The following is a 23838-nucleotide window of genomic DNA, read 5'->3' on the forward strand; positions in this document are numbered from 1 at the left end:
AGGACTAATAAAATGAATATATTTAAAATTTCAAACAGAATCTAACCAAAAAAATTTGGACATTCATAGGAAACTCATCTATTGTTTCAACACAAAATTTTCTCATGAATTAGAAACAACACGATTTAAAGTAATTTTAGTTCACAACTTATGTGTTACAAGTAACCAGCGTTCAAAGCACTTTGTGTAAGTTCAATTTTAATTTATGATAAAGTAAAAGAATATTTTTGGTAGAAAACCATCCACACAAGGACATTCGTAATAAAACTTTACACACATGCCCGCGCATATGCGCGGGTTACTTTCCTAGTTTTAAAAATTACCGCTGCATGGTATCTCCACATGATCATTCCAATGTTACATTGACATAACTTCCATCTTCAATCCTGTATTCTCTCAAGAGAGATTCTCGCATGGCATGCAGTTCATTGACAATATCCGTTGTCCGCATTCTGCTCAATGGCAATTCATGAGAGCAGGATACTCCAAGCCTAAGAAGTGAAATAAGGCAATCGATCTTTCTCTTGTATGAAGAATCCTGCAATGTTTCGCATTCATTCTCCAGCTCCAAAGTTAACTGGCTATCAACAATGTCCATCGTCTCGCCATGGAGAGCTTGCTCGACATATTCACGAAGGCTCAACCCTTGTCTGAATCTGTTATCAGTAGGCCTCTTCCCAGTCACTGTCTCTAATACAAGTATTCCATAGCTATAAATATCCCCATTTGTGGATACTATGTTTCCAGCTCCATACTCTGTTCCATTTAACATTGAAAGAACATCAGGCCTGCTACTTGTTATGAAATTTAAAATTAAGTGATATAAAGAAAAAAATTAGGAGAGAAATCACATGAAAGTAAAATAATATATCTTCTGAAAATTCACCATGAATTTGTCTATAGCCAAGCTTTATCTGAGCAAAGATGGTCTCCATGTAAAGTCATAAAGCAAAGATAATTACCTGGAGCAGCATAACCAATTGTCCCTCTGAATCCCATTGAGCTTGTTGAGTGTTGGAGAGATGAGCTTCCCTCAGCAAGAATCTTAGCTAGGCCAAAGTCTCCGACATGGGCAACCATGTCAGAATCCAAGAGCACATTACTTGATTTAATATCACAGTGCACAACAGGAGCAGGACCACGACAGTGAAGATAATCCAGTGCATAAGCCACATCGAGTAGAATAGTCACTCTCTGGACAAGACCCAAGTATTTCATTTCAGTTTGGTCAACTGGTTTAGGATGCAGCCAATCTTCTAAACTACCATTAGGCATGAAGTCAAAAACGATTGCTTTGAAGTCATACCCTCTGGTATCAATGCTTGAGCAGGCTGTAATAACCTTGACTAGGTTCCGGTGTCGCAGATTTTTGAGTGCTTCGCATTCTGCGACGAAGCTCTTGTGTGCTCCTGGAGTTTGAAGTTTCAGTACCTTCACAGCAATATATTCTGCACTTTCATCAGTTTGACCATCTATTTTTCCTTTGTACACAGAGCCAAATGTCCCAGAACCCAACAAATTGGTTGCAGAGAATCCCTCTGTTGCTTTAGCCAACTGCGAAAAAGATATCGAAGGATGCGCTTGCATTGAGGTTTCTGAAGAGTTTTTGGTGTTATTTTTCTTCCGCCGATTAAGATACTTGTAGAGCAACAGAAGAATGCCTAGTATTGCAACAGCAGAAATGGTGACTATAAAAATTACTAGAAATTTATGTTTCTTCTCTGGTAAACCTGAAGAACATGGACGCAAGTGCAGAGTAGGTATTCCACCACATAGTTTATCATTGCCTTGGATTAAGAATGCTGTGATGTTTGCGAAAACACCGAAATCTGGCACTTCACCGGAAAAGTTGTTGAATGAAAGATTCAGATAACTAAGCATGCTGATGTTCCCTAAGAATCTGGGTATTTGACCTGACAGCTTATTATTTGAGAGGTCAAGACTTTCTAGACCTTTTAGCTGGCCCAGGGCTGATGAAATAGTACCATTTAAGAAGTTATTTTGGAGGTAGACATCCTGGAGAAGTTGGCATTCCCCTAAGGAAGGAGGGATTTCACCTGATAATATGTTTGACTGTGCGTGGAATTCTTCAAGATTTATTAGATTCCCAATTTCCTGTGGTATTGACCCCTCCAAATTGTTGTGGGATATATCCAAAATTTTGGAGAGACTGAGTATGTTGAATAATCTCCTAGTAATTGCACCTGTAAAATTATTCCTAGCAAGGTTAAGTGCTGACAACTTTGTAAGGTTTGCAACAGTGCTTGGTATTTCACCGCTAAAGGCGTTTGCTTGGAGTTCTAAACTACTAAGTTTTGTAAGATTTCCAATGGCCAGTGGGACTGATCCACTAATCTTGTTCTTAGGAACTGATAGAAGATTCAGATTTTGAAGCCTACCCAAGGATGAAGGTAGGGTTCCTATGAAAGAGTTATCATCTAGTGTAAGAGATTGTAAGCCAATGAGATTACCAATATCTTTAGGTATGCGTCCTGATATTGTGTTGTATTGAAGGGAGAGAGTTTGTAATGAAGTGGAAAGATTGGAGAGTGAATCAGGAAGGACCCCACCAAACTTACTAGCTCCCAGTTCCAAGATTTTCAGCCGAGAGCAATTTGTTAATGCAGTGATGAATTCCCAGTCTCTAGGTTCTTTAGCTTCAAGCAAAGTGGCAAAGAGCAGGAACTGTTCCAGATTTTTTAACATTCCAAGCTCAGAAGGGACAGTGCCACTGAAAAAATTAAAACCAAGTTGAAGCATTCTCACATGTGAGACATTAACCAGAGAGGTAGGGAGACGGCCATGAAATCGGTTATTGTCCATTGATATCGTCCGGAGTTCAGGAAGTGCGGTGAATGCATCTGTTGGTACCACTCCAACCAAATTGTTTTGCTGAATATTAAGGCCCCAAAGAGATGAAGAAATGTTCCAAATGGATGAAGGGATGGTTCCACTCAAGTTGTTATTGGCTAGATTCAGCCATATCAAGCTGGATAACTTGCCCAAAGATGAAGGGATAGCTCCAGACAACATGTTGGTGTCGAGATCAAGATGCATGAGGCCGGAGAGGTTGCTGAGAGCAGTGGGTATCTCTCCTGATAACTTGTTACTGTACAGAAACAAAAACTCCAAGGATGGCAACTCGGCGAGCGACAGAGGGATCTCTCCAGAAAAGACATTTTGTCTGAGGTCCAACATGTAAAGATTCACCATTCTGGCGCCAATTGTAGAAGGGATCTCACCTTGGAGCTGGTTGCTGGTCAGATTAAGAACCATGAGATTCGTGCAGTTACCCAGGGACAAAGGGAGAGTGCCTTGGAGAGCATTGGCGGCCAGGTTAACAGTCTCGAGCCTCCCTAGACGGCCAATCTCCGGCGGTATCTCGCCGGCGAGCTGGTTCCCGGCGAGGTCCAGCTCCCTGAGGAAGGACAGGTTGGCCAAGAACGGCGAGATGGCGCCGGACAGGTTGAAGGAGGCCATGCGCAGCGCGGCGACACGGCCCGGGTGGCGGCGGCTGCAGACGACGCCCGGCCAGCTGCAGTGATGGATGGAACTAGTACTATTCCATGAGGCCAGCGGCGAGCTGGATGGGCTCGAGAGCATGGACTTGATGGAGAGCAGCGCGAGCTCGTCGACGGTGGCCTTTGTTGCGTCGTTGCTGCTCACCGGAGAAGAAGGAGGAGGAGGAGGAGGAGGAGACGAAGCCAGAGAGCGGGAACAGAGGCACACCAGCAAGAGGCAGATGAATGCTACTTCTCCAGCCATGTCGACCATGATCGAGCTTGTGCTGCAAGGCTAGCTTTGTATAATCTCTCAAATGATCAAACTATGTCGATAAATATAGAGGGAGCATGTATATATGCAGAATTGTACAAGGGAGTACATGGACATATCGGAGAAATGATATATAGGAAATTAGACTATCTGTTTAAGAGGAAAGTTCCTGTGTGCTGCCGTGTTCTCACTCCATCTCTTTCCGGGATTTTTCTTTTTTACTATTTGCCACTCTCTTTTCTTCGAGAGCATATTCCCAAATACCATTTTACTAAGTGACTTAGGCCCGGTAGTTTCCAAATTTTTTTTTTCCCAAAAACGTCACATCGAATCTTTGGAGACATATATGAAACATTAGATATAGATAAAAAGAAAGACTAATTGCACAGTTTGCATAAAATTCGCGAGACGAATCTTTTGAGCCTAATTAGTTCATGATTAGCCATAAGTGCTACAGTAACCCACATGTGCTAATGATGAATTAATTAGGCTTAATAAATTTATCTCGCGGTTTTCAGGCGAGTTATGAAATTAGTTTTTTTATTCGTGTCCGAAAATCTCTTCCGACATCCGGTCAAACGTCCGATGTGACATCCAAAAATTTTCTTTTCAGGTCGATCTGGACCGACTGGATTGTTTTCATTTTGCCATTCTTGGCTGTCAACTCAGCAATCTGGGTGAGAAATAACCTTAGTACCCGAGAGTGGATAGTAATCTCTTAAGGAAATATCCCCTCAAGTATCTTTTTCTTCCAAATTCGATATAAATAGTTATAAGAAATCTTTAAAAATTTGACAATGCTAGAATAGTGATATCTATCGGTTCATAAAAAATCAAGCTCCAATTCGATCTACCCATCGAGAAACAAAAATAAAGACAAATTCAGATGTAAATAGTACGCTACTATTCATATGCTGAATTTGTCCTTTTTATATCTCGACGTGTGAGTTGAGTTTGGACCTATTATTTTATGGAGTTGTATAGATATGTTGTATGAGTGTTATCAAAATTTTCTAGGATTTTTCATAACCGTTTAAATGGGGTTTCTAAACAAACGATGGACATCCTGTCAAAGGATCAAAATTTACCCCTCAACTTTCCCTCCCATCTATCTTCTTTGGTTCTTCCCTCCTTCGCTCCAAAGGTGGAGTTCGCGTTGCCACCAGGAGGGATGTGCTGGGAGTGGGAGCAGCAAGATGACACCCCGGCCGTCACCACTAACAATCAGAATCCTTGTAAAACCAAAATTGTGAATGTGAAAGCTTCATTTACAAGAAACTACAAGGGAACATTTTAAAATTATTTTAATGAATTGCAACCAAACTTAAAATGAAATTTCAGAGGGCCATCTTTATTTCTCTATTTTTCCTCTCCATAGAAACTAAATTATATTTTTTCATCAACTTCAATCAAGTTTGAGGTGATTTACATATATAGAGAGAAAGGTGGAACCGCCATTTGAATTTTTGTCAAATTTAACTAAAATCCATTTTTAAAAAATAAATTTTGGTTCTCAAATTTGTGGTAAGATATTTCTATCCCCGTTGATAGTGATAGTCCGAAGAGAAGATGGTGATGTATACGCTTGTCATACGGCTCATTAGTTATGATGAAGCCATGTTCGACCTTGACTTCTTGAGCGAGATTCCTTTTATATTATTTGATTTGACTATAAAAGTTTGGAGATGCTATAACACGTACGGTTTATCACATATTCATATTTTTTACTATTATTTTTTCCTTAACTTTCGCTGCCCTGTTTTTTTCCCCTCTTACAATATGAATTATCATGGGAACGAGACCTGTCTCCTAAATAATACTTATCTCTGTTCCAAAATATAATAATTTTTTATTGAATACGATATATCCTATTTCTATAATATATCCTATTTCTATAATCTGGACGCTTAGGATATATCTCATCGGCCTAAAAAATGCTATATTTTGGGATGGTGGGAGTATAATTTTTGAAAAAAAATCTTTCTATATATGAGTTCCTTAGCTTGGAATATTTTTCTTGGAGCAAACTTTTCACTTTGTAGTCAGATAATCCATAATCCATTCGTCCATTCAGCTGGGTTATTCCCAGGAGAAGTATAAGAGGCCAACTCGAAACGTATATATGTTCCCTTCAAATTTCGCAGATTCCTTTTTGCAGATGAGAACGGTTCTGCACCAACGATCACGCAGTACACGATCTGACGACGATCAAACATACTTTGAATGAGAGATGCTTTTTCGCTTGACACTGATGGCTTTGCGTGCGAGACAGATCGACTGATAGCTTTGCGTGCGAGACCGATCGATTGACTACTAGCCCTGTAATTCTTTCTTATCTGACCGTGTTGGACACGCATATGGACACATTGCACGTTATCCCGAGCAATTTTATCATCCAACATTTTATACCTCGTGATACCATTAATTTTTTTACCTCAAGATACTTTCTAGTATAAAATTTAGTACATGAGGTACTTTCTATTATATAATAGGCACTTAGGCCTCCTCCAATAAGGGTTAGTCAGCTAGCTCATAAATCTCTACATCAGCTTTTGTATGATGTGGAAGAGAGAGAATACACTATCTCTTCTTCAAGAGCTAAGCTCCTAAAAAAATGTGAGAGGGATTGTGGAACCCAAAGCATTTTGAACAATGTGCTATGAGACAATCTATTAAAAAGATAGACTTTTTACTATCTTTTGTATAAGGTGGATAAGCATGAGCTAGTGCACTAGCTCAACCATTAAAGGAGGCCTTAGGCTGTGTTCTTCCTCCATTTTCCCAACCCATCTTTCTCGTTTTCCGCGCGACGCTTTTTAAACTGCTAAATGGTGTGATTTATGCAAAAACTTTCTATATGAAAGTTATTTAAAAAAATCATATTAATCTATTTTTCAAAAAAAAATAGTTAATACTTAATTAATCATGTAATAATACAAGTTTGATTTCCGTGCCGGAGAGGAGGGGTTTCCAAACTTGCGTGACGGTACGGTGTCAAGCTTAAAATGAACACATGAATTAAAATTAGAAAAATGTCATATTGATACCATGATCATGAATGTTTGTACATAAATAATACATCCTCTATTTTTTTAATGTATGACGCTGTTGACTTTTTGATCAACGCTTGACTATTCGTTTTATTAAAAAAAATGTAATTATCATTTATTTTACTGTGACTTGATTTATCATCAAATGTTCTTTAAACATGCATGACATAAATATTTTTTTAGTTGTATAAAAATTTTGAATAAGATGAATGATCAAATATTGTTCAACAAATCAACGGCGTCGTATATTAACTGATTAACATACGGAGGGAGTAGTAGTTGTTTGTTAACAGACCTGCCATGTAATTAATTAAGTTGGCCACACTTCATACAGACAAAAAAAAAACTGCATAATATGGATGATGATACCCTTGATGCAACGTGAAAAACATGGCCCCAGCAAAAACAGCCGACGACACACAAAGTGCAAATCAGACGTTACCGGTCCTCAAATATGCACGGAACTTGAACAGTTCTGCTCTCCTAGATTCATCATAGATTCATATAGTACAAAGGTCCTTTGGTAGTATAAAATTATCCAAGAATGAGCATCTTACATCTAGCCAAATTCTAACCACTCTGCAGAAATGCACAGGACGTGTGTGTTATCCAAGTTGCTGACGTTGATACACAATTTTGTAGTTGCAAGCAAAAATGTTGAGGTCTTATGAACCAGTAGATCCACAGACATTCAAGCTGTAGAATTTTTTTAAAAAAAAAATTATGCGGCAAAATTGATTACCCATCTGTTCGTCTCATCCGTCGTCAGGATCAGGCGGCAGATGACGGCAGCACTACCTGCGGATGCAAGTGGGTAGTCCCGCTATCCACATAAAAACAGCTTGCTAGTTTATTTCTCGTATGATAGTATAAAATTTAGAAGAAAAAATAAACTAGAAGTAGGATAAGTATGACACTAGAAGTAAGATAAGCGGAAAAAAAAAACCCGCTTGTCGGCCATGCTCTGGTCACCGGACGTCTGGTCTACGTGTAAGGAGGGACTTACACGTTGGTCCCACGGTTCAGTCTCAGTGATACGCTCGCCTGCCTGCATCAATGTTGCCCAGAGATGATGTTTCAAAATCGTGTTTACAAAGGAATGTACAGCAGCTAAACACGATTATAAAATTACAAACTATTAAATATTTATTGTTAGAGAGATACACGATATAGTATACTCGTAACGATCACAAATTACAAAGTTGCGTAGTAATTTACTATGTCTTGACAAAGTACATGACTGGAAAAATGCTTTTCCTAGCAAAAAAAAACATAAATTACGGATATGTTTACAGGCATGATTACAACTGCATGGCAATCAGTTTTTGCACTCAGATGTCCAAATCCCAAGTGATAACAGTATACTTCAGTGTACTATGCATAAACCAACAATGTATGAAAGGGTAAGAAATGAACACCCAAGGAATGATCTCCAAACTGTGTCATTCAGCTCGAAGATATATTATGTGTTCCCTACAAGGGATTGTTTGATTGCACTCAATTCCTTAATAATATCTTCAGTTGGCATTCTATTCGACGGCATTTCCTGAGAGCAATACAGTCCAAGCCCGAGTAATGAAACCAAGCAATCGATCCTTCCTTTGCATGAAGAATCGTCAGCGGTATGAAATTCATTCTCAAGGCCCAAGAACAGCTGGGTGTCAACAACATCCATCATTTTACCATGTAGACCCAGCTCAACATACTCACGGAGGCTCAATCCTTGTATGGATTTATTATCGATGGGCCTCTTCCCAGTTACCATTTCTAACACAAGAATTCCATAGCTGTAAATATCTCCTAAAGTTGATACCGTATTTCCAGCACCATACTCTGTTTGATCAAAGTTTGCCAAAAAAAAGTTACGATTTTTGTAGCACTTGTAATCCAAAATGTAACACAGATTTATAATAACACTAGCTGCTTCACATAAATCAAAACTTCTTTTGCAACTTCCCTAAAAGTTTGTCTAGCAGCACATTTTATTAATAAAAGCACTAGGCAGGACTAAATAAGAAAGGAGGAGAACAGGAAACATAACAAGCTAACCTGGAGGAGCATAGCCGATTGTCCCTCTAAATCCCATTGAGCTTGTAGACTGTTGGAGCAGTGAGTTGCCCTCAACAAGAATCTTCGCAAGTCCAAAGTCTCCAAGATGTGCTACCATCTCAGCATCTAAAAGCACGTTGCTTGGTTTCAGATCACAATGTACAACAGGTGTTGGTCCATGGCAATGTAGATAATCCAGCGCATTAGCCACATCAAGTAGTATGCCAACTCTCTGAAGAAGATTCAAGTATTTGTGATCAATCTGGTCATCTTTGTCAGGATGTAACCAGCCTTCTAAACTGCCATTGGGCATAAAGTCAAAAACAATTGCTTTGAAGTCATTGCCGCTGTTATCAATGCTTGAGCAGGCTGTAATTATCTTCACGAGATTTCGGTGCCGTAGGTTTCGCAGTGCATTGCATTCAGCGGCAAAACTCTTAAGCGCACCAGAAGTCTGAAGTTTTAGTACCTTCACAGCAACATAATATGGGCTTTCACCAATTTGAGCATCTAGCTCTCCTTTGTACACAGAACCAAATGAACCAGAACCTAACAAATTGGCTATGGAAAATTCATCTGTTGCTTTTACCAACTGGGAATAAGAAACCAGAGGATGGCCTCGCATGGATGTAGTTGAAGGGATTTCTGTTTGGATCTTCTTGTGCCAAGTAAGAAGTATGTATAGCAATGAGAGGACGGCTAGTGTTGCAACAAGAGAAATAACAATAGGAATTACTACAGGTTTATGTTTATTCTTTGGTAATTGGAAAGAACATGGAGGTAAATGTAGAGTAGTTATTCCCCCGCAAAGTCTTCCGTTGTGTTGGATTGAGATTGCAGTAGAATTTGTAAATATACCAGTAGTTGGCACTTCTCCGGTAAACATATTGAATGAAAGGTTGAGATAAGAGAGCATGGTAAAGTTCCCTATAAATTTGGGGATTTCACCTGACAAATTATTTCTGGAGAAATCAAGAGTTTGTAGACTTTTTAGTTGACTCAAGTGTTCTGGGATATTACCATTTAACATGTTGTTTTGGAGAGCGAGGTCCTGGAGATTCTGGCATTGTCCAAGGGTGCTAGGGATCTCACCTGATAATTTATTTGACTCTGCATTAAATTTTACAAGATTTACGAGATTCCCTATTTCTTGTGGTATTGACCCCTCAAATTTGTTATAGGATAGCTCCAAAGCTATAGAAAGTGTGGTGATGTTGAACAAGCCACTAGGAATTGGACCTATGAAGTTATTACTAGAAAGATCCAGTTCTGTCAACTTTGTCAGGTTTGCAAGTGAATTTGTTAACCTACCACTAAAGGTGTTTGACATCAAATACAACGTAATTAACCCTGTGAGATTTCCTATTGTCGATGGGATTGGTCCACCAAGATCATTGTTGTATACGTTAAAATAGTGCAAGTTTTTAAGCCTACCAAGGGATGAGGGAAGAGTTCCGGTGAAAGAGTTCCAAGCAAGGTCAAGGACTTGTAGGTTGAAGAGATTACCAATATCCTTAGGTATGCTTCCCGAAATATTGTTATATGAAAGAGAGAGATATTTTAGCGACGTGCTAAGACTGGAAAGTGAATTAGGAAGAACCCCACCAAACTCACACATACCCAATACCAGAACCTGTAACTGGGAGCAATTAGCTAATGCTGTTATGAACTCCCAATCTTTTTGTTCTTTCGCTCCAACTAAAGTTTGTGTCAGTACAAGTTGTTCTAACTTTCTTAGTCTTCCAATCTCTTGGGGAACAATGCCGTTGAAAAGGTTAGCACCAAGGATAATCATTGACACATTGGAAGAATTACCCAGCGAGACAGGAATCTTACCATGGAGGTGGTTGTGGTCCATGTATAATTTCTCGAGATGTGGAAGAGTTTCAAATGCATTAGCAGGTATGGTTCCACTTAGCATATTTCCTTGGACAGAAAGCACCCTCAAAGATGAAATGTTCCAAATAGAAGTTGGGATTGGTCCGGATAAATTGTTAAAACCTAAGCTGAGCTCATATAAATTGGGTAACATGCCCAAAGATGAAGGGATGACTCCTGAAAGCATGTTATTGGAGAAACGAATATTCAAGAGGTTTGTGAGATTGCTCAAAGCAGATGGTACCTCTCCAGATAATTTATTGTGTGACAAAGACAACAGTTCCAGCGATGGTAACTCGGCCAGAGATTGAGGGATCTCTCCCGACAAAAGATTTCTGGTAAGATATAAATTGACGAGATTTTTCAAGCTGGAACCTATCTCAGCTGGGATCTCACCTTGGAGCTGGTTATCGCCTAGGTGAAGTGTCATGAGCTTGGTGCATCCTCTCATCTCCACAGGAATGCTTCCTCGTAGCAAATTTGTGCTCAGATTCAGCATCTGAAGCTTGCTGAGATGACCAAGCTCTGAAGGTATCTGCCCGACAAGCTGGTTGTTGCCAAGGTCCAGTGTCTTGAGAAAGGATAGGTTGCCCAAGAACGGCGATATGCGCCCAGACAGGCCGCAAGAGTTCATTTGCAGCGCAATGACCTTCTCAGGTTGCTGACGGCTGCAACTAACTCCTGTCCAGCTGCAGAAGTGGCTGGATGAGTTCCATGATGCCATCAAACCCAAGGATGGGCTTGATAGCATGGACTTGAAGGACAGGAGGGCGAGCTCATCGGCTGTGGCATTGCTGCTGCTGCTGCTCCCAGCAGAGACCAAGGCCAGAGCATAGGAACAGGAGAGCAACAACATCATTGCCCGCGCCATGACGACTGTGGCTAGATGGAAAGTTCATTCTTCATACCGTTCCAACTTATATGCAAGCTAATTTCTAAGAATTTGGGGGTGGGAATGCACATGGTGGTAGCTGAGAGGTCCGTTCCACATGGAAAAGAAATGTTCATCTTGGCACATGGAATCCAGCTGCACTCTTTCGCACAAACTAGTACCTTTATCATGGTCCATCCATCCAGAATATGGACATGCCTTGCAAGTTGCATACACGGATACATCATACACCTTACCATTAGGGATGCAAGTGGGTAGTCCCGCTACCCACATAAAAACCTGCTTGCTAGTCTATTTTTCGCATGGTAGTACAAAATTTAAAAGAAAAAATGAATTAGAAGTGGGATAAGCGGGATAAACAAGCCCGCTTGCCCGTCCCGCTTGCATCCCTACTTACCATGACCAGCAAGCCTATCTCCAGCCAATCAGACAATAATCGATGGTGACTACTGACTAGGTTCTTCACCAATTCCACACGGCTGTGCCCGGATTTCATGCAGCCTCTCCTCCTATTACTACCAAGATCACCTAAAACTCAGCACACAATATACTACTATATGATTAATCTTTTGCGTGGTAAGACTTTCTGAGTAGCCAAGAATTGCGATTTGCAAAGGCAATCGAAAGAAAACAAAATATAAATTTCTATACAGGTCTAAAACTTTGAGCCCAGCCGCAAGAACTGCAAGACAAATGAAAAGGACAAATTGTTGCAGTTGAAATGTTTGGGGCTTCTAGATCGGTCTCAAGAACGCACCTAGGATTTCTTCGGAGCCCATAGCATTGGAGATTTCACTTCAGGTTCAGGGCGCCGCGCTCTCGCCGGACAGCGTCCGTCAGGACGTTGCCGGTTGCCCCGCCCAACTCTGCGTCGGCGGCCGCCTCGCCTCCTGCGCTCCTCCTCCGCGGCGGGGGCCCCGCTTCTATGGTGGTGGTAAATGCTCCGGTGAGCCTGCCTCCCCCACCACCGGCCTACACCGGCGGCGCGCCGGCGCCAGGGGCATCTCACTCACGGGGAATCCGATGAAAGCGACGGGGAAAGAAAGAATGAAAGAAACAGGAAAATGCAAACGCAAAACGATAAGAGATGGCCAACTGACAAACGGGTCCCACAATTCAGCGATACAATGCACACGTCCTTCCATTATTTAATGGGAAAATTCCAAAAAGCACCCCAAATATCACTCTAAGTTTGAAATGTCCCCTTAAGAAGATTTGTTGCAAATTCCCACCTCCTAATTCACCTTGGTTTGATTTAGCCACTTCTCTCTACACATACTTGATTCCTGGAGCATCTCGTGCGAAATTAGCCGAGTTCCGCTCATCGTGATGATTTGTCAATAGGTCCCTTTTGCATTTGATTAAGTGGCTTTAATTTCTGATTAAACTGTATTGAAACCTGCTATTTTGGGTCATCTGACCAATTGCAACGGATGAAGTCATGCAGTTCTAATATAGCTATATGATTACTGCTTCATGTTCAAATGTTTTTATATGCTCATTACGTCTCTTAAGAAAAGGAATATGTTGTTCAGCACACATGATATCAGTTTGAAATATATAGCTCGTATACCATGAAAAACACAGTGAAATGCCCATGATAACACAACGAAATGATCGTCTTATACAGAACAAACAACATAATCTCTTGCTCCCGCCGAGTGGGACTCAGTTGATTTCGCCACGAGATTCTTCAGGAATCATGCACGTGTGGAGAGAAGGTGCCTAAATCAAACCAAGGTGAATTAGGAGGTAGGGATTTGCATCAAATCTTCTTATGGGGGCATCTCAAACTCAGAGTGACATTTGGGGTGGTTTTTGCAATTTTTCCTTATTTAATCGCTCGTATTGCGTCGTCTGTTAAACTAGATGGGTACCCCGCACATTGCTATGGGATAATTGTGGGATAATATAGTAGATATGAGTTCTAAAATTTTCTTTCTTACCTACTATACGATTTTTTTCATGTGTTCATTTTTTTTTTACCTTTATCAGTTTATTCAAAGGTTATAAATGATTGGGTTGTATGGTGTGTCTTTTGAGAGGGAAGAGATGCAATTTATGCTTGATGAATCATCTAAAGGCTAAAAACAATTAAGGTAATGTGAAGAGATGTAATTTACACCCTTGATGAATCATCCAAGGGCTAAAAAAAATTGATGTGATGTGGCTTCATGAGAGAAAAAAGAATTAGCATTAACTACACTTAGTGGGGATGAACTTTATAATATATAGGATACTCTCCCTTCGTCAAGGATTTATAGCGTTAAAATTTATTTCACGGTGTAATCCTTTCTAACAATACCCATAGTATTTCGGTCAAAGAAAAACCATTACATTTACTCATCGTACTACTCCCTCTGTTGTAAATTATAGCAACTTAATACTGGATTAGACACAATCTAATACTAGATTGCTATATTTTAAAACAGATGGAGTACTTAATACTATTTGTGTCCTAAAATATAAGAACTATGATCATATGGAATAAATTGTAGTTCTACGGATCTGAATATGTATGTCCAATTCAGTACTATGTCATATATTCTAGGACGAAAAGAGCATCTCACAATTCAACCTTTTTCCATATTTTTTTTAAGAAAAAAGTCCAAATAACCAATTAAACTTTGGATAAAATTCTATCTAGCACCCTAAAGTTTGAAACCGGACATTCAACCCTCTAACTCTAGAATACCGTTTATATACCTCCTAAGATGGTTTTGTATAGTTTGGAGATGCTATAACAAGTAAGGTTTTATCACATATTCATAATTTTTACTACAATTTTTTCCTTAACTTTCGCTGCCCTTTTTTTTCCTCTTACAAATTATGGATTTTCATGGGGACGATTCCTGATCTCCTAAACAGTAGTATCTCTGTCCCAAAATATAATAATTTTAGGTAGGTTGTGATATATGTTAGTACTATGAATCTGGACAGAAAACCTGTGCAGCTTCATAGTATTAAGAATATGTTCCAACCACCAAAAAAATGTTATGTTTTGGGATGGATGGAGTACAATTTTTGAAAAAAAAAACTTTCTATATGAGTTCCTTGGAATGTTTTTTTTTTGGAGCAAACTTTTCACTCGGCCCTGTTCTTTCTCACGAAGATACAAATTTTACCTTGGTTTTCGTTAGCACACTTTTCAAACTACTAAACGGTGTATTCCGTGCAAAAACCTTCTATATAAAACTTGCTTTAAAATATCAAATATATCAATTTGTCAAATTTGTAATAATTAAAACTTAATTAATTATGTGCTAATAGCATATTATAATTACATAATTTTTTTTACTAATACAGATATAAATTTCATAATTTTTTTTACTAATACAGATATAAATTTTATACCAACTACACACTACTCCCTTTGTAGCTTATATATCGAATACTATGGGGAGAAAGTCATAGCTGCTACCTTTCTTCTCCAACGTGAGCCCCTTTGTATTTGGCCATGGTTTGCGCGCGTTTCCTGCTTGCTTGCTTCTGCGGCGTGCTATTAGCAACTTATATCTACCGTGCTAGGGTATTACAGATGGAAATATATAAATATAAAAGGAAAAAGTAGGAAGCATAAAAAGATGGGTATGCACGTAACTTGCGAACTAACAAGATGAGGGAGGCGTATGTACGTACATGCGGGTAGATGAGAGGGGGAACTAACTTTTTCTAATCTAATACTAATTAATCTAATCGTCTAAAACAATGGACCCACTGGTTTAAGTAAAAATCGACGGATAGATGTTTTTAATATATTAAAATATCACGTGGCAGCATATGAGTGTTTTTAGGAGTCCCGTGTGGCGGCTTGAGAGCTTTTGTAGGAAATTTAATAAACTTTTAGTATATAATAATTGATAAGTCTGCTTGGATAGTATGTTTACGGTTGCTAATTTCAAGAAGAGATAATTCGAGAAATACAATGACAAGCGTCCAAATCCAAGAAAAGACACCGACAAGTGTGAGTTCTAAAAAATGCTATCGTACAAACAATTTTGTCCCAAAAATGCCATCGCCGTTAGGTTTCGTCCATTCCGCGCCATTAAATACACCGTTCATTCTATAGTACTTAACTGCGCGGAATGGACGGAACCCTAACATCGATGGTATTTTTGGGACAAAGTCGTTTGTACAATGACATTTCTTAAAACTCATACTTGTCGATGGTATTTCTTGAATCTAAACACTTGTTAATGGTATTTCTTGAATTATCTCTTTCAAGTACAATAGGAACACTGAGATTTATCTTCACCTCCAAGCTAATCATTGAGACAATAGTGGCATATTTAGATCTAAATCTATGATTGATTAATGGAGGTAGTTTTGCATATTGTGATAAAATGGGAGGGAAAACTTGTGGTTCTGATTTATTTCAAATTTTTATTGGGCGCGTTATACGGGCAGCCCTAATGGGCGATCGATCGCCCTGCCAGATCGCTACCCCCCTCCCCCCTCCCTCCCTCTACCTGGTTTCCTTTTTTTGGCACCGCATTACTTTTCTATTTTAGTAAATTTATACACCTAAAGTTTATACACCTCAAGTTTACACATCTAAAGTTTAGAGACTAAAAGTTTATAAGTCAAAAGTTTATATATCCGATTCAAATTTGAATTTGAATTCAAATATTTTTTTATATATAGTATTTCTATACATTTAAAGTTTATACACCTAAAGTTTATAGACCTAAAGTTTATATACCCGTTTCAAATTTGAATTGAATTATATCCGATTCAAATTTGAATTTGAATTTGAATTCAAATATTTTCTATATATAGTATTTCTATACACCTAAAGTTTATAAGTCAAAAGTTTATATACCCGTTTCAAATTTGAATTTGAATTATATCCGATTCAAATTTGAATTTGAATTTGAATTCAAATATTTTCTATATATAGTATTTCTATACATCTAAAGTTTATACATCCAAAGTTTATAAGTCAAACGTTTACATATCCGATTCAAAATTTGAATTCAAATTCAAATTTTGAATCGGATATGTAAACTTTTGACTTATAAACTTTGAATCTATAAACTTTAGGTGTGTAAGCTTTAGATGTGTAACTTTAGATGTGTAAACTTTACGTGTACTATATATAAAAAATATTTAAATTTAAATTCAAATTTGAATCGAGTACATAAACTTTTAACTTATAAACTTTGGTCTATAAACTCTAGGTGTATAAACTTTAGATGTATAAATTTAAGATGTACAAACTTTAGGTGCAAAAATTTACTAAAATAGGAAAATAATGCAGTGCCAAAAAGAAAACCACGTGAGGAAACAGAAAAAAAAAACAGAAAAGAAAAAAGCGGTGGAAAAGACGAGAGCAAGTGCACGAGCCTGACAAAAAACTGATATCGCGTGCTGTGGATGGGCTCTCGTGGGCCAAGCCCAACAGGAAAGAGGATGAGAAAAGCCAGAAAAGGCAAGTGGTGGCGGCAAGTGGCGGAAAGGGAAATCGCCAGAAAAGGCAAGTGGTGGCGGCAAGTGGCGGAAAGGGAAATCGATCGCTGCTCCTGTCGCCCAGCGATTGATCACCCATTAGGAGTTTCGGCGTTATACTTGTGTGTGCTGAGATTTGTATTGCTTACAACCATAGTTATTAGGACCGGACCAGACCAGCGGTTCGACCGGAAAAAACCGGAACCAGGGTCTCCGCCGGTCCGGTCCCCTTATCAGATCGGGCATGCAGTCGGACCGGATGAAACCGGTGAACCTGGGCGGTTTTGCATAAACCGGAGATAAAACCGGGCCGGTTGAACCAGAAAAGATCGGATAATGGGCCGAGACGAGGGCCCAACTAGTTGCCTCCCATGCAGACCGATGCAGGCGCGTTTAAATTCGCATGAAAAATGGTGGAGACCGGAATTCGACCTCTGGTCGTGGGCTTGAGACCCACGCGCAAACCATGCGACCATTGTACAGCTTGTGCCATAGGAGAAACACTCATTTTATATTACTAATTGAACCGTGGTTGGACCGGTCAAACCAATGGTCCAACCACTAAACCAGTGAACCAAGAGCTCGACCGGTTCATTTACCGGTCCGGTTCTAATAACTATGGTACAGACTCTAGGGGAGCAAATAAATTGTGTTTTCTCTGAGGCCTGAGGCCATTGGATTAATGGTTGCGGCAACCTTTGCTCCATCTTTGCTACTACCTCTATCCCAAAATATAATAATTTTTAGTTATGAATCTAGATATATACTTGTCCAAATTCATAGCTAGAAATATTTATATTTTGGGACGGAGGAAGTAGTATGCTACACATTCAGGAAAACATCACAAGGACATAAGTCATACTTGTAAAAGAGTGACATGTTATCAGTACATACCACGCAGTACGAGTATGCATTAATATTTACTATCGTACTTAATTAGGTGCGGCAATTCTCAGAAATACAAGTATAGAGAAATGTTCTGATGTGCAGATCAGGAAACAGCTATTACCAAGAAATTAATCACCCTTCAGATAACTCCTCTGTTGTAAATAACACTGCAGAAATCTGTTCTAAAGAACATTCTAACATGATTTCACATGATGGATGCCATCGAGAGAGACTGTTTGATGTCATGCAGTTCACTGATGACATCTCCGGTTTGCATTCTACTCGATGGCAATTCCTGAGAGCAAGACAACCCAAGTCTAAGCAGTGAAACAAGGCACTCATTGATTTCTTTGCATGGAGAAATATCTGGAGTCTGAACCCAACTCTTAGAATCCAAAACGAGCTTCCTGTCAACAACATCCATCAGTCTACCATGTAGACCCGGTTCAACATACTGACGGAGGCTCAATCCAGGTCCGAATGTAGTATCGGTTGGTTGCTTTCCGCTTACTGTTTCCAACAATAGAATTCCGTAACTATAAATATCTCCATGTGTCGACGCAATGTTCCCGACACCATACTCTGTTCCAGTAGGAAAAAACTGTATCTTTTAAACATGTACAATTTGAAATTTAATTACTATAACGATATAATATAGGGTTGCATCGCTGAAACTGATATAATAATCTGCATTAAATTACATGTGAGATATTGGAAATAACAAAGAAATTAAATATTTAATAATCTAATTTGTAGAATTATATATTCAAATAAAGTTTCTATAATTGAACTATAGGTTAAACCAGCAAGCAATGAAATAATTCTTGAATATATAGTTCTTTGAGGGATATGAACTTCTATGTAATGAAATAATTCATAAATATATAGTTCTTGGATGTTATGAAAAGTTAGCGTAGTACTTCTCCATCCACAAGAGTTAGACCTATTACATATTTTAGTTTTTTCAAATACGTTGTTCCTATTTGTATTCTTTATGCATCCAAAACTAAAATAGAGAAGTAAATTAAATGTTTGATCAGAAACCAGAGAGTTATCTTAATACTCATTGGTTGCATGGGTGCATACATGATCTTTGCTACATGAATGATGAGATAACTTCTCATTCGTCTTAGTGATAAAAGTAATAGGTGAAACTTTTGTAGAAGGAGGGAATATTGTAAATTTTTTTCTCAAACTAAACGATTCAAAATCCTCCATCAGTGAGGTAGAAAAAACCCACAAGTTGGTTTGAGTGTGTAAATCTAGAAAAATCTGTAGCTATGAAATTGATTTAGTAACTTGATAGATAATATGGCAAATTACATTAACCTATGTGCATTTTATTCCAACTAATTACTTCAATTCTCCATCAATATCTCTGGGATCAAACATTATTTCATACAGCACTAGAGAGTAGAAAAGCAAAAAACAGTATAGGCTTAACCTGGTGCTGCGTAACCAATTGTCCCTCTGAATCCCATCGAGCTTGTTGACTGTTGCACCAATGAGCTTTCCTCAACTAGAATTCTTGCAAGTCCAAAGTCTCCAACATGGGCTACCATGTCAGCATCTAACAACACATTACTTGATTTAATATCACAATGTACAACAGATTCAGGTCCAAGGCAGTGAAGATAGTCCAATGCACAGGCGACATCAAGCAGTATGGTCACTCTTTGATGCAAATTTAAGTGCCTCTGCTCTGCTTGATCATAATTTGTTTCAGGGTGTAGCCAATCTTCTAAACTGCCGTTGGGCATGAAGTCATATACAATTGCTTTGAAATCATTCCCTTTGTTATCAATGCTTGAGCAAATAGTAACTATCTTGACAAGATTCCGATGACGCATATTTCGTAGTGCTTCACATTCGGCAGTGAAACTCTTGACTGCCTTAGGAGTTTCAAGCTTTAGTACCTTGACTGCAACAGAACTTGTACTTTCACCATGTTGGCTATCAAGTTCTCCTTTGTAAACAAAGCCAAAGGATCCAGAACCCAACAAATTGGCTGGTGAAAAACCATCTGTTGCTTTTACCAGCTGCTTGAAAGTGATCATTGGGTGGCCTTGGATGGATGTCATAGCAGGGACTTCTTTCTTTCTTCTCTTATGACAGGTTAGAAGCATGTAGAGTAATGAAAAGATCACAAGTGTCGAAACAAGACAGACAATAAGAGCTAGCAGTAGAATTTGATGTTTCTTTTTCTTTATTGATTTTAAGGAACACTGCGGAAGACGTAGTTCAGGTATGCCACCGCAAATATTGGCATTGCCTTGGATATAAATTTCAGAAGCATTTGCGAAAACACCATTGGTTGGCACTTCACCTTGAAAGCTGTTGAATGAAAGGTTCAGCGAGTGGAGCAGAGGCATGTCCCCTAAGGACTTGGGTATCTGACCTGACAAATTGTTCCCTGAGAGATCAAGTGTGTCAAGACCTGCCAACTGAGTCAGAGCAATTGGGATGTTGCCATTTAAGAAATTGTTTTGCAGGGAGAGATGCTGTAGAAGTTGGCATCCACTAATGGTGCTGGGGATTTCACCCGATAATTTGTTCGAATCCGCATGGAATTCAACAATATTTTTGAGTTCCCCTATTTCTTTTGGTACTGATCCCTCCAATTTATTATGGGACACATCCAAAGTTTCAGAGAGTGTGGGAATGCTAAATATTTCAGTGGGAATTGGTCCTATAAAGTTATTGTGGGCAAGATTTAGTTCAAACAACCTGGTCATATTTCCAAGTGTGCTTGGTATTGTACCACTGAAGGCATTACCATAGAGCTCCAAGTTAGTTATTTGTGTAAGATTACCGATGGTCAATGGGAGATAACCACTTAATTTGTTGTTAAATAGAATGAGACGATGCAAATTTTTAAACTTACTGAAGGAAGATGGAAGAGATCCTGTCAAGGAGTTGTTAAAGAGAACTAGGGATTCTAGATTAACGAGATTACCAATATCTCTAGGCAAGCTTCCTGAAATTCTATTGGCTCCAATAGAGAGATATACTAGTGATGAGGAAAGATTGGAAACAGAGTCAGGAAGAACACCACCAAGCTTGCAGGCACCCATTTCTACGTGTTGGAGATTGGAGCAATTCGTCAATGCCGTCATGAATTTCCAATCGTTTGGTCCTTCAGCTTGTAGAAGAGTTTCCGCAAGAACCAGCGTGCCGAGATTTCTCAGCCTCCCGATTTCCTCAGGAACAACACCGCTAAAAGAATTAACACCAAAGGTAAGCATGGAGATGTTGGAAGCATTAGCTACTGATGCAGGGATATGTCCATGAAACTGGTTGTTATCCATGTATACTTCTTGGAGATGGGGAAGTGTACTGAATGCATTTGCAGGAAGCATACCACTCAGCATGTTGTACTGGACACCGAACACGGTGAGAGAGGAGATGTTCCAAATAGGATCCGGGATCAGTCCACTTAAATTGTTAGAGCTTAAGTGGAGGGAAGACAATCTGGACAATCGACCCAGAGATGAAGGGATTGCTCCAGACAGCGTGTTGTCAGACAGAGCAAGCTCCAAGAGGCTGTTGAGATTGCCCAAGCACGAAGGGATTGTTCCAGACAGTGTGTTCTTGTTCAGATAGAGAGGAGAGGCTGGTGAGATTGCACAGAGACGAAGGGATACCTCCAGAGAGTGAATTTTCTGACAGTGAAAGAAACGAGAGGCCAGTGAGATTGCCCAGAGCAGGTGGAATCTCACCTGATAGCCCGTTGCTACCTAGTGACAGTTCTTGGATCGATGGCAGCTCTGCCAACGATCGAGGGATCTGTCCCGACAGGCGATTTCCTTCGAGATACAGGTAGGCAAGATTTTTCATGGAGGCGCCAATCTGGAGGGGAATTTTACCTCTGAGCTGGTTGATGGTGAGGTCCATCTCGATGAGACGAAAGCAGCCTCCAATGGCGGAGATCCGCCGTACAGGAGCTTGGGGTTGTCGAGATCCGCCGCCGCCATGTCGCAGATGAGGAAGGTGGCGAGGTCGTAGTTGGCCCAGCACATGAAGCGGTCGCCGACGGGGACGGCCACGTTGGTCTCCTGCCACATCTCCAGGCCATGGCGGCGTTCGCCGCCGCCGTCGTGGTGGACGATGGGCACCGCCGTCTTGAGCTCCCACTCGGGGTGGCCGTGGCCGGGGCGGAGCACGCAGAGCTCAGCCGTGTCGAACGGCGGCTCTTGCGCGATCTGGAGCTGCGCCACTAGAGGCGGCGGCGCCTCCTCGCCGCCGTCTTCGCCGCGGAGGCGCAGGATGCCGGTGTCCTGCTGGTCGAACACCCGGCCCGTGGTGCGGAAGCTGTCCTTGAAACGGTCCTTGCTGACCCAGCAGCGCTCGTTCATGGGGATGTCGCAGACGGGGAGCAGCGTCAGCGACGGCGGCTTGCCGGCGGCGGCCATGTAGACGAAGTAGTCGTTCCAACTCATCCGGAAGAGGACAGAGTCGCCGTGAGCCGCGATGACGTAGCCATCATCCCCGCGATCGAAGCAGATGAAGGAGATCGCCGGCGGCGACGCGCGGGCGAGGGCGACGCGGAGGGGTTGGCCGCGGGAGGTGCGGGACTCCGCGGCGGTGTTGTCGTCGGCGACTACGTTCGCCGGCGTGGAGCCCCTGAGGCAGCCCCAACGTTCCAGCATCACCGAGGGTCAGCAGTCGCGGCCGCCGCCGTCGAACCAGCGGATTCCGTCGGCGGCGGGTGGGTCACGGTGGTTGCCATGTGGCGGCGGCGGCGACCTGGGAAGACGAGATCGATGGAGGAGGAGAAGCATCGGAACGGATGTTCTTCTCGGTTGAGCAACCTCAGGCCACCGAGAGGCCGCAGCAGCTTGTTCATTGGTGATGGTGGCGATCGGAGGATCGGAGCTCAGCAAGGTGCGTTTGCCCTAGCTAGGTTGATGACGACGATGGCGTACGCGCTAACAGGTGATGTCCGATCGATGGGATATACCATGTCTTTCATGAATGCATATAGATGGAAAAGATGTGGGCCGTTTCCAAATGATTGATCGACGGCATATATATATATATATATAAGCCTTGTTAATAGCAGTCTTAGCGAATATTCGTTGATATGAGAGAGAGAAAGATTAGAGATAAAATATTATATATTATTGCTACGGGTAGGGATGAAAACGGTCGGAAACGATCGGAAAACAGCCTCATAATCATATTTTTCTCGGAAATGAAATCGAAAACGGTAAAGTCGGAAACGAAAACGATATCGGAAATATTGGAAAACCGGAAACGGAATAATACTGATGGAAACATGTCGGTATAGATCGAAAACCGGTAACAAATACAGAAACATTAAACTATAGAAAACATATATTTAACTTTACATAAGTATGTTATATGTACAAATAAATTCAAGCTATACTATATAAATTAGAAATCAACTCCATTTTAGCCATGCAATCAAGTTAGGGATTTGATTAAATAGTCAATCAATCTCTAAACTGTGAGTCAAGTAGAGATATACCCTATAAATATCAACGGGACCACCTATATATTTGTCAATAAATTTTCTCCTAAAAATTTGACAGATGTAATTATAGTACAATCGTAGTGTAATTACACTGTAACTTATATGTAATTACACTGTAACTTGCATATAACTACGGTGTAACTTGTATATAAGTTTCACGTAATTTTGAATTGTTAAATCTATTATAAGATTTGTTTTGGTGAGGAAGAAAGAAAATCACAGCGCACACTGTGTAAGGATTTGTTCCCACAACCTCTATTTTACGAAAATAACATATTACAGAGAGATTTTTGAAAGTTACATACAAGTTACACTATAGTTACAGTGTAATTACACTACGATTGTACTGTAATTACATCTGT

At 40.2% G+C, this 23838-nt stretch overlaps 3 protein-coding genes across 5 annotated transcripts; all 3 read right to left on the bottom strand.

The window, feature by feature from the left end:
* Positions 1 to 337: 337 nt before the first annotated feature.
* LOC127755187 (receptor kinase-like protein Xa21) lies at positions 338 to 3801 on the bottom strand. The gene is made up of 2 exons (XM_052280846.1): positions 963 to 3801; positions 338 to 756 (listed from the first exon to the last, which is right to left on the bottom strand). Exons 1-2 carry the CDS (start codon positions 3772 to 3774, stop codon positions 347 to 349), a joined length of 3222 nt encoding a protein of 1073 aa, XP_052136806.1. The 5' UTR covers positions 3775 to 3801; the 3' UTR covers positions 338 to 346.
* Positions 3802 to 7537: 3736 nt separating this feature from the next.
* Positions 7538 to 12722, bottom strand: LOC127754991 (receptor kinase-like protein Xa21). Of its 3 annotated transcripts, none has more exons than XM_052280611.1 (3): positions 12401 to 12722; positions 8874 to 12152; positions 7538 to 8657 (listed from the first exon to the last, which is right to left on the bottom strand). In XM_052280611.1, exons 2-3 carry the CDS (start codon positions 11620 to 11622, stop codon positions 8287 to 8289), a joined length of 3120 nt encoding a protein of 1039 aa, XP_052136571.1. In that variant the 5' UTR covers positions 11623 to 12152; positions 12401 to 12722; the 3' UTR covers positions 7538 to 8286. The 3 variants fall into 3 exon arrangements, with proteins under 3 accessions (XP_052136571.1, XP_052136569.1, XP_052136570.1); XM_052280609.1 differs by having other exon boundaries at positions 8874 to 12158; XM_052280610.1 differs by having other exon boundaries at positions 8874 to 12171.
* A 5168-nt stretch (positions 12723 to 17890) lies between these two features.
* LOC127754090 (receptor kinase-like protein Xa21) lies at positions 17891 to 21892 on the bottom strand. The gene is given in 3 exon segments (XM_052279552.1): positions 17891 to 18561; positions 19424 to 21585; positions 21587 to 21892. Coding segments are annotated over 3 exon segments (2826 nt in total). The 5' UTR covers positions 21874 to 21892; the 3' UTR covers positions 17891 to 18184.
* Between the last annotated feature and the right edge of the window lie 1946 nt (positions 21893 to 23838).

This window comes from Oryza glaberrima, chromosome 11 (genome assembly GCF_000147395.1).
Source record: "Oryza glaberrima chromosome 11, OglaRS2, whole genome shotgun sequence".
Classification (NCBI taxonomy): domain Eukaryota; kingdom Viridiplantae; phylum Streptophyta; class Magnoliopsida; order Poales; family Poaceae; genus Oryza; species Oryza glaberrima.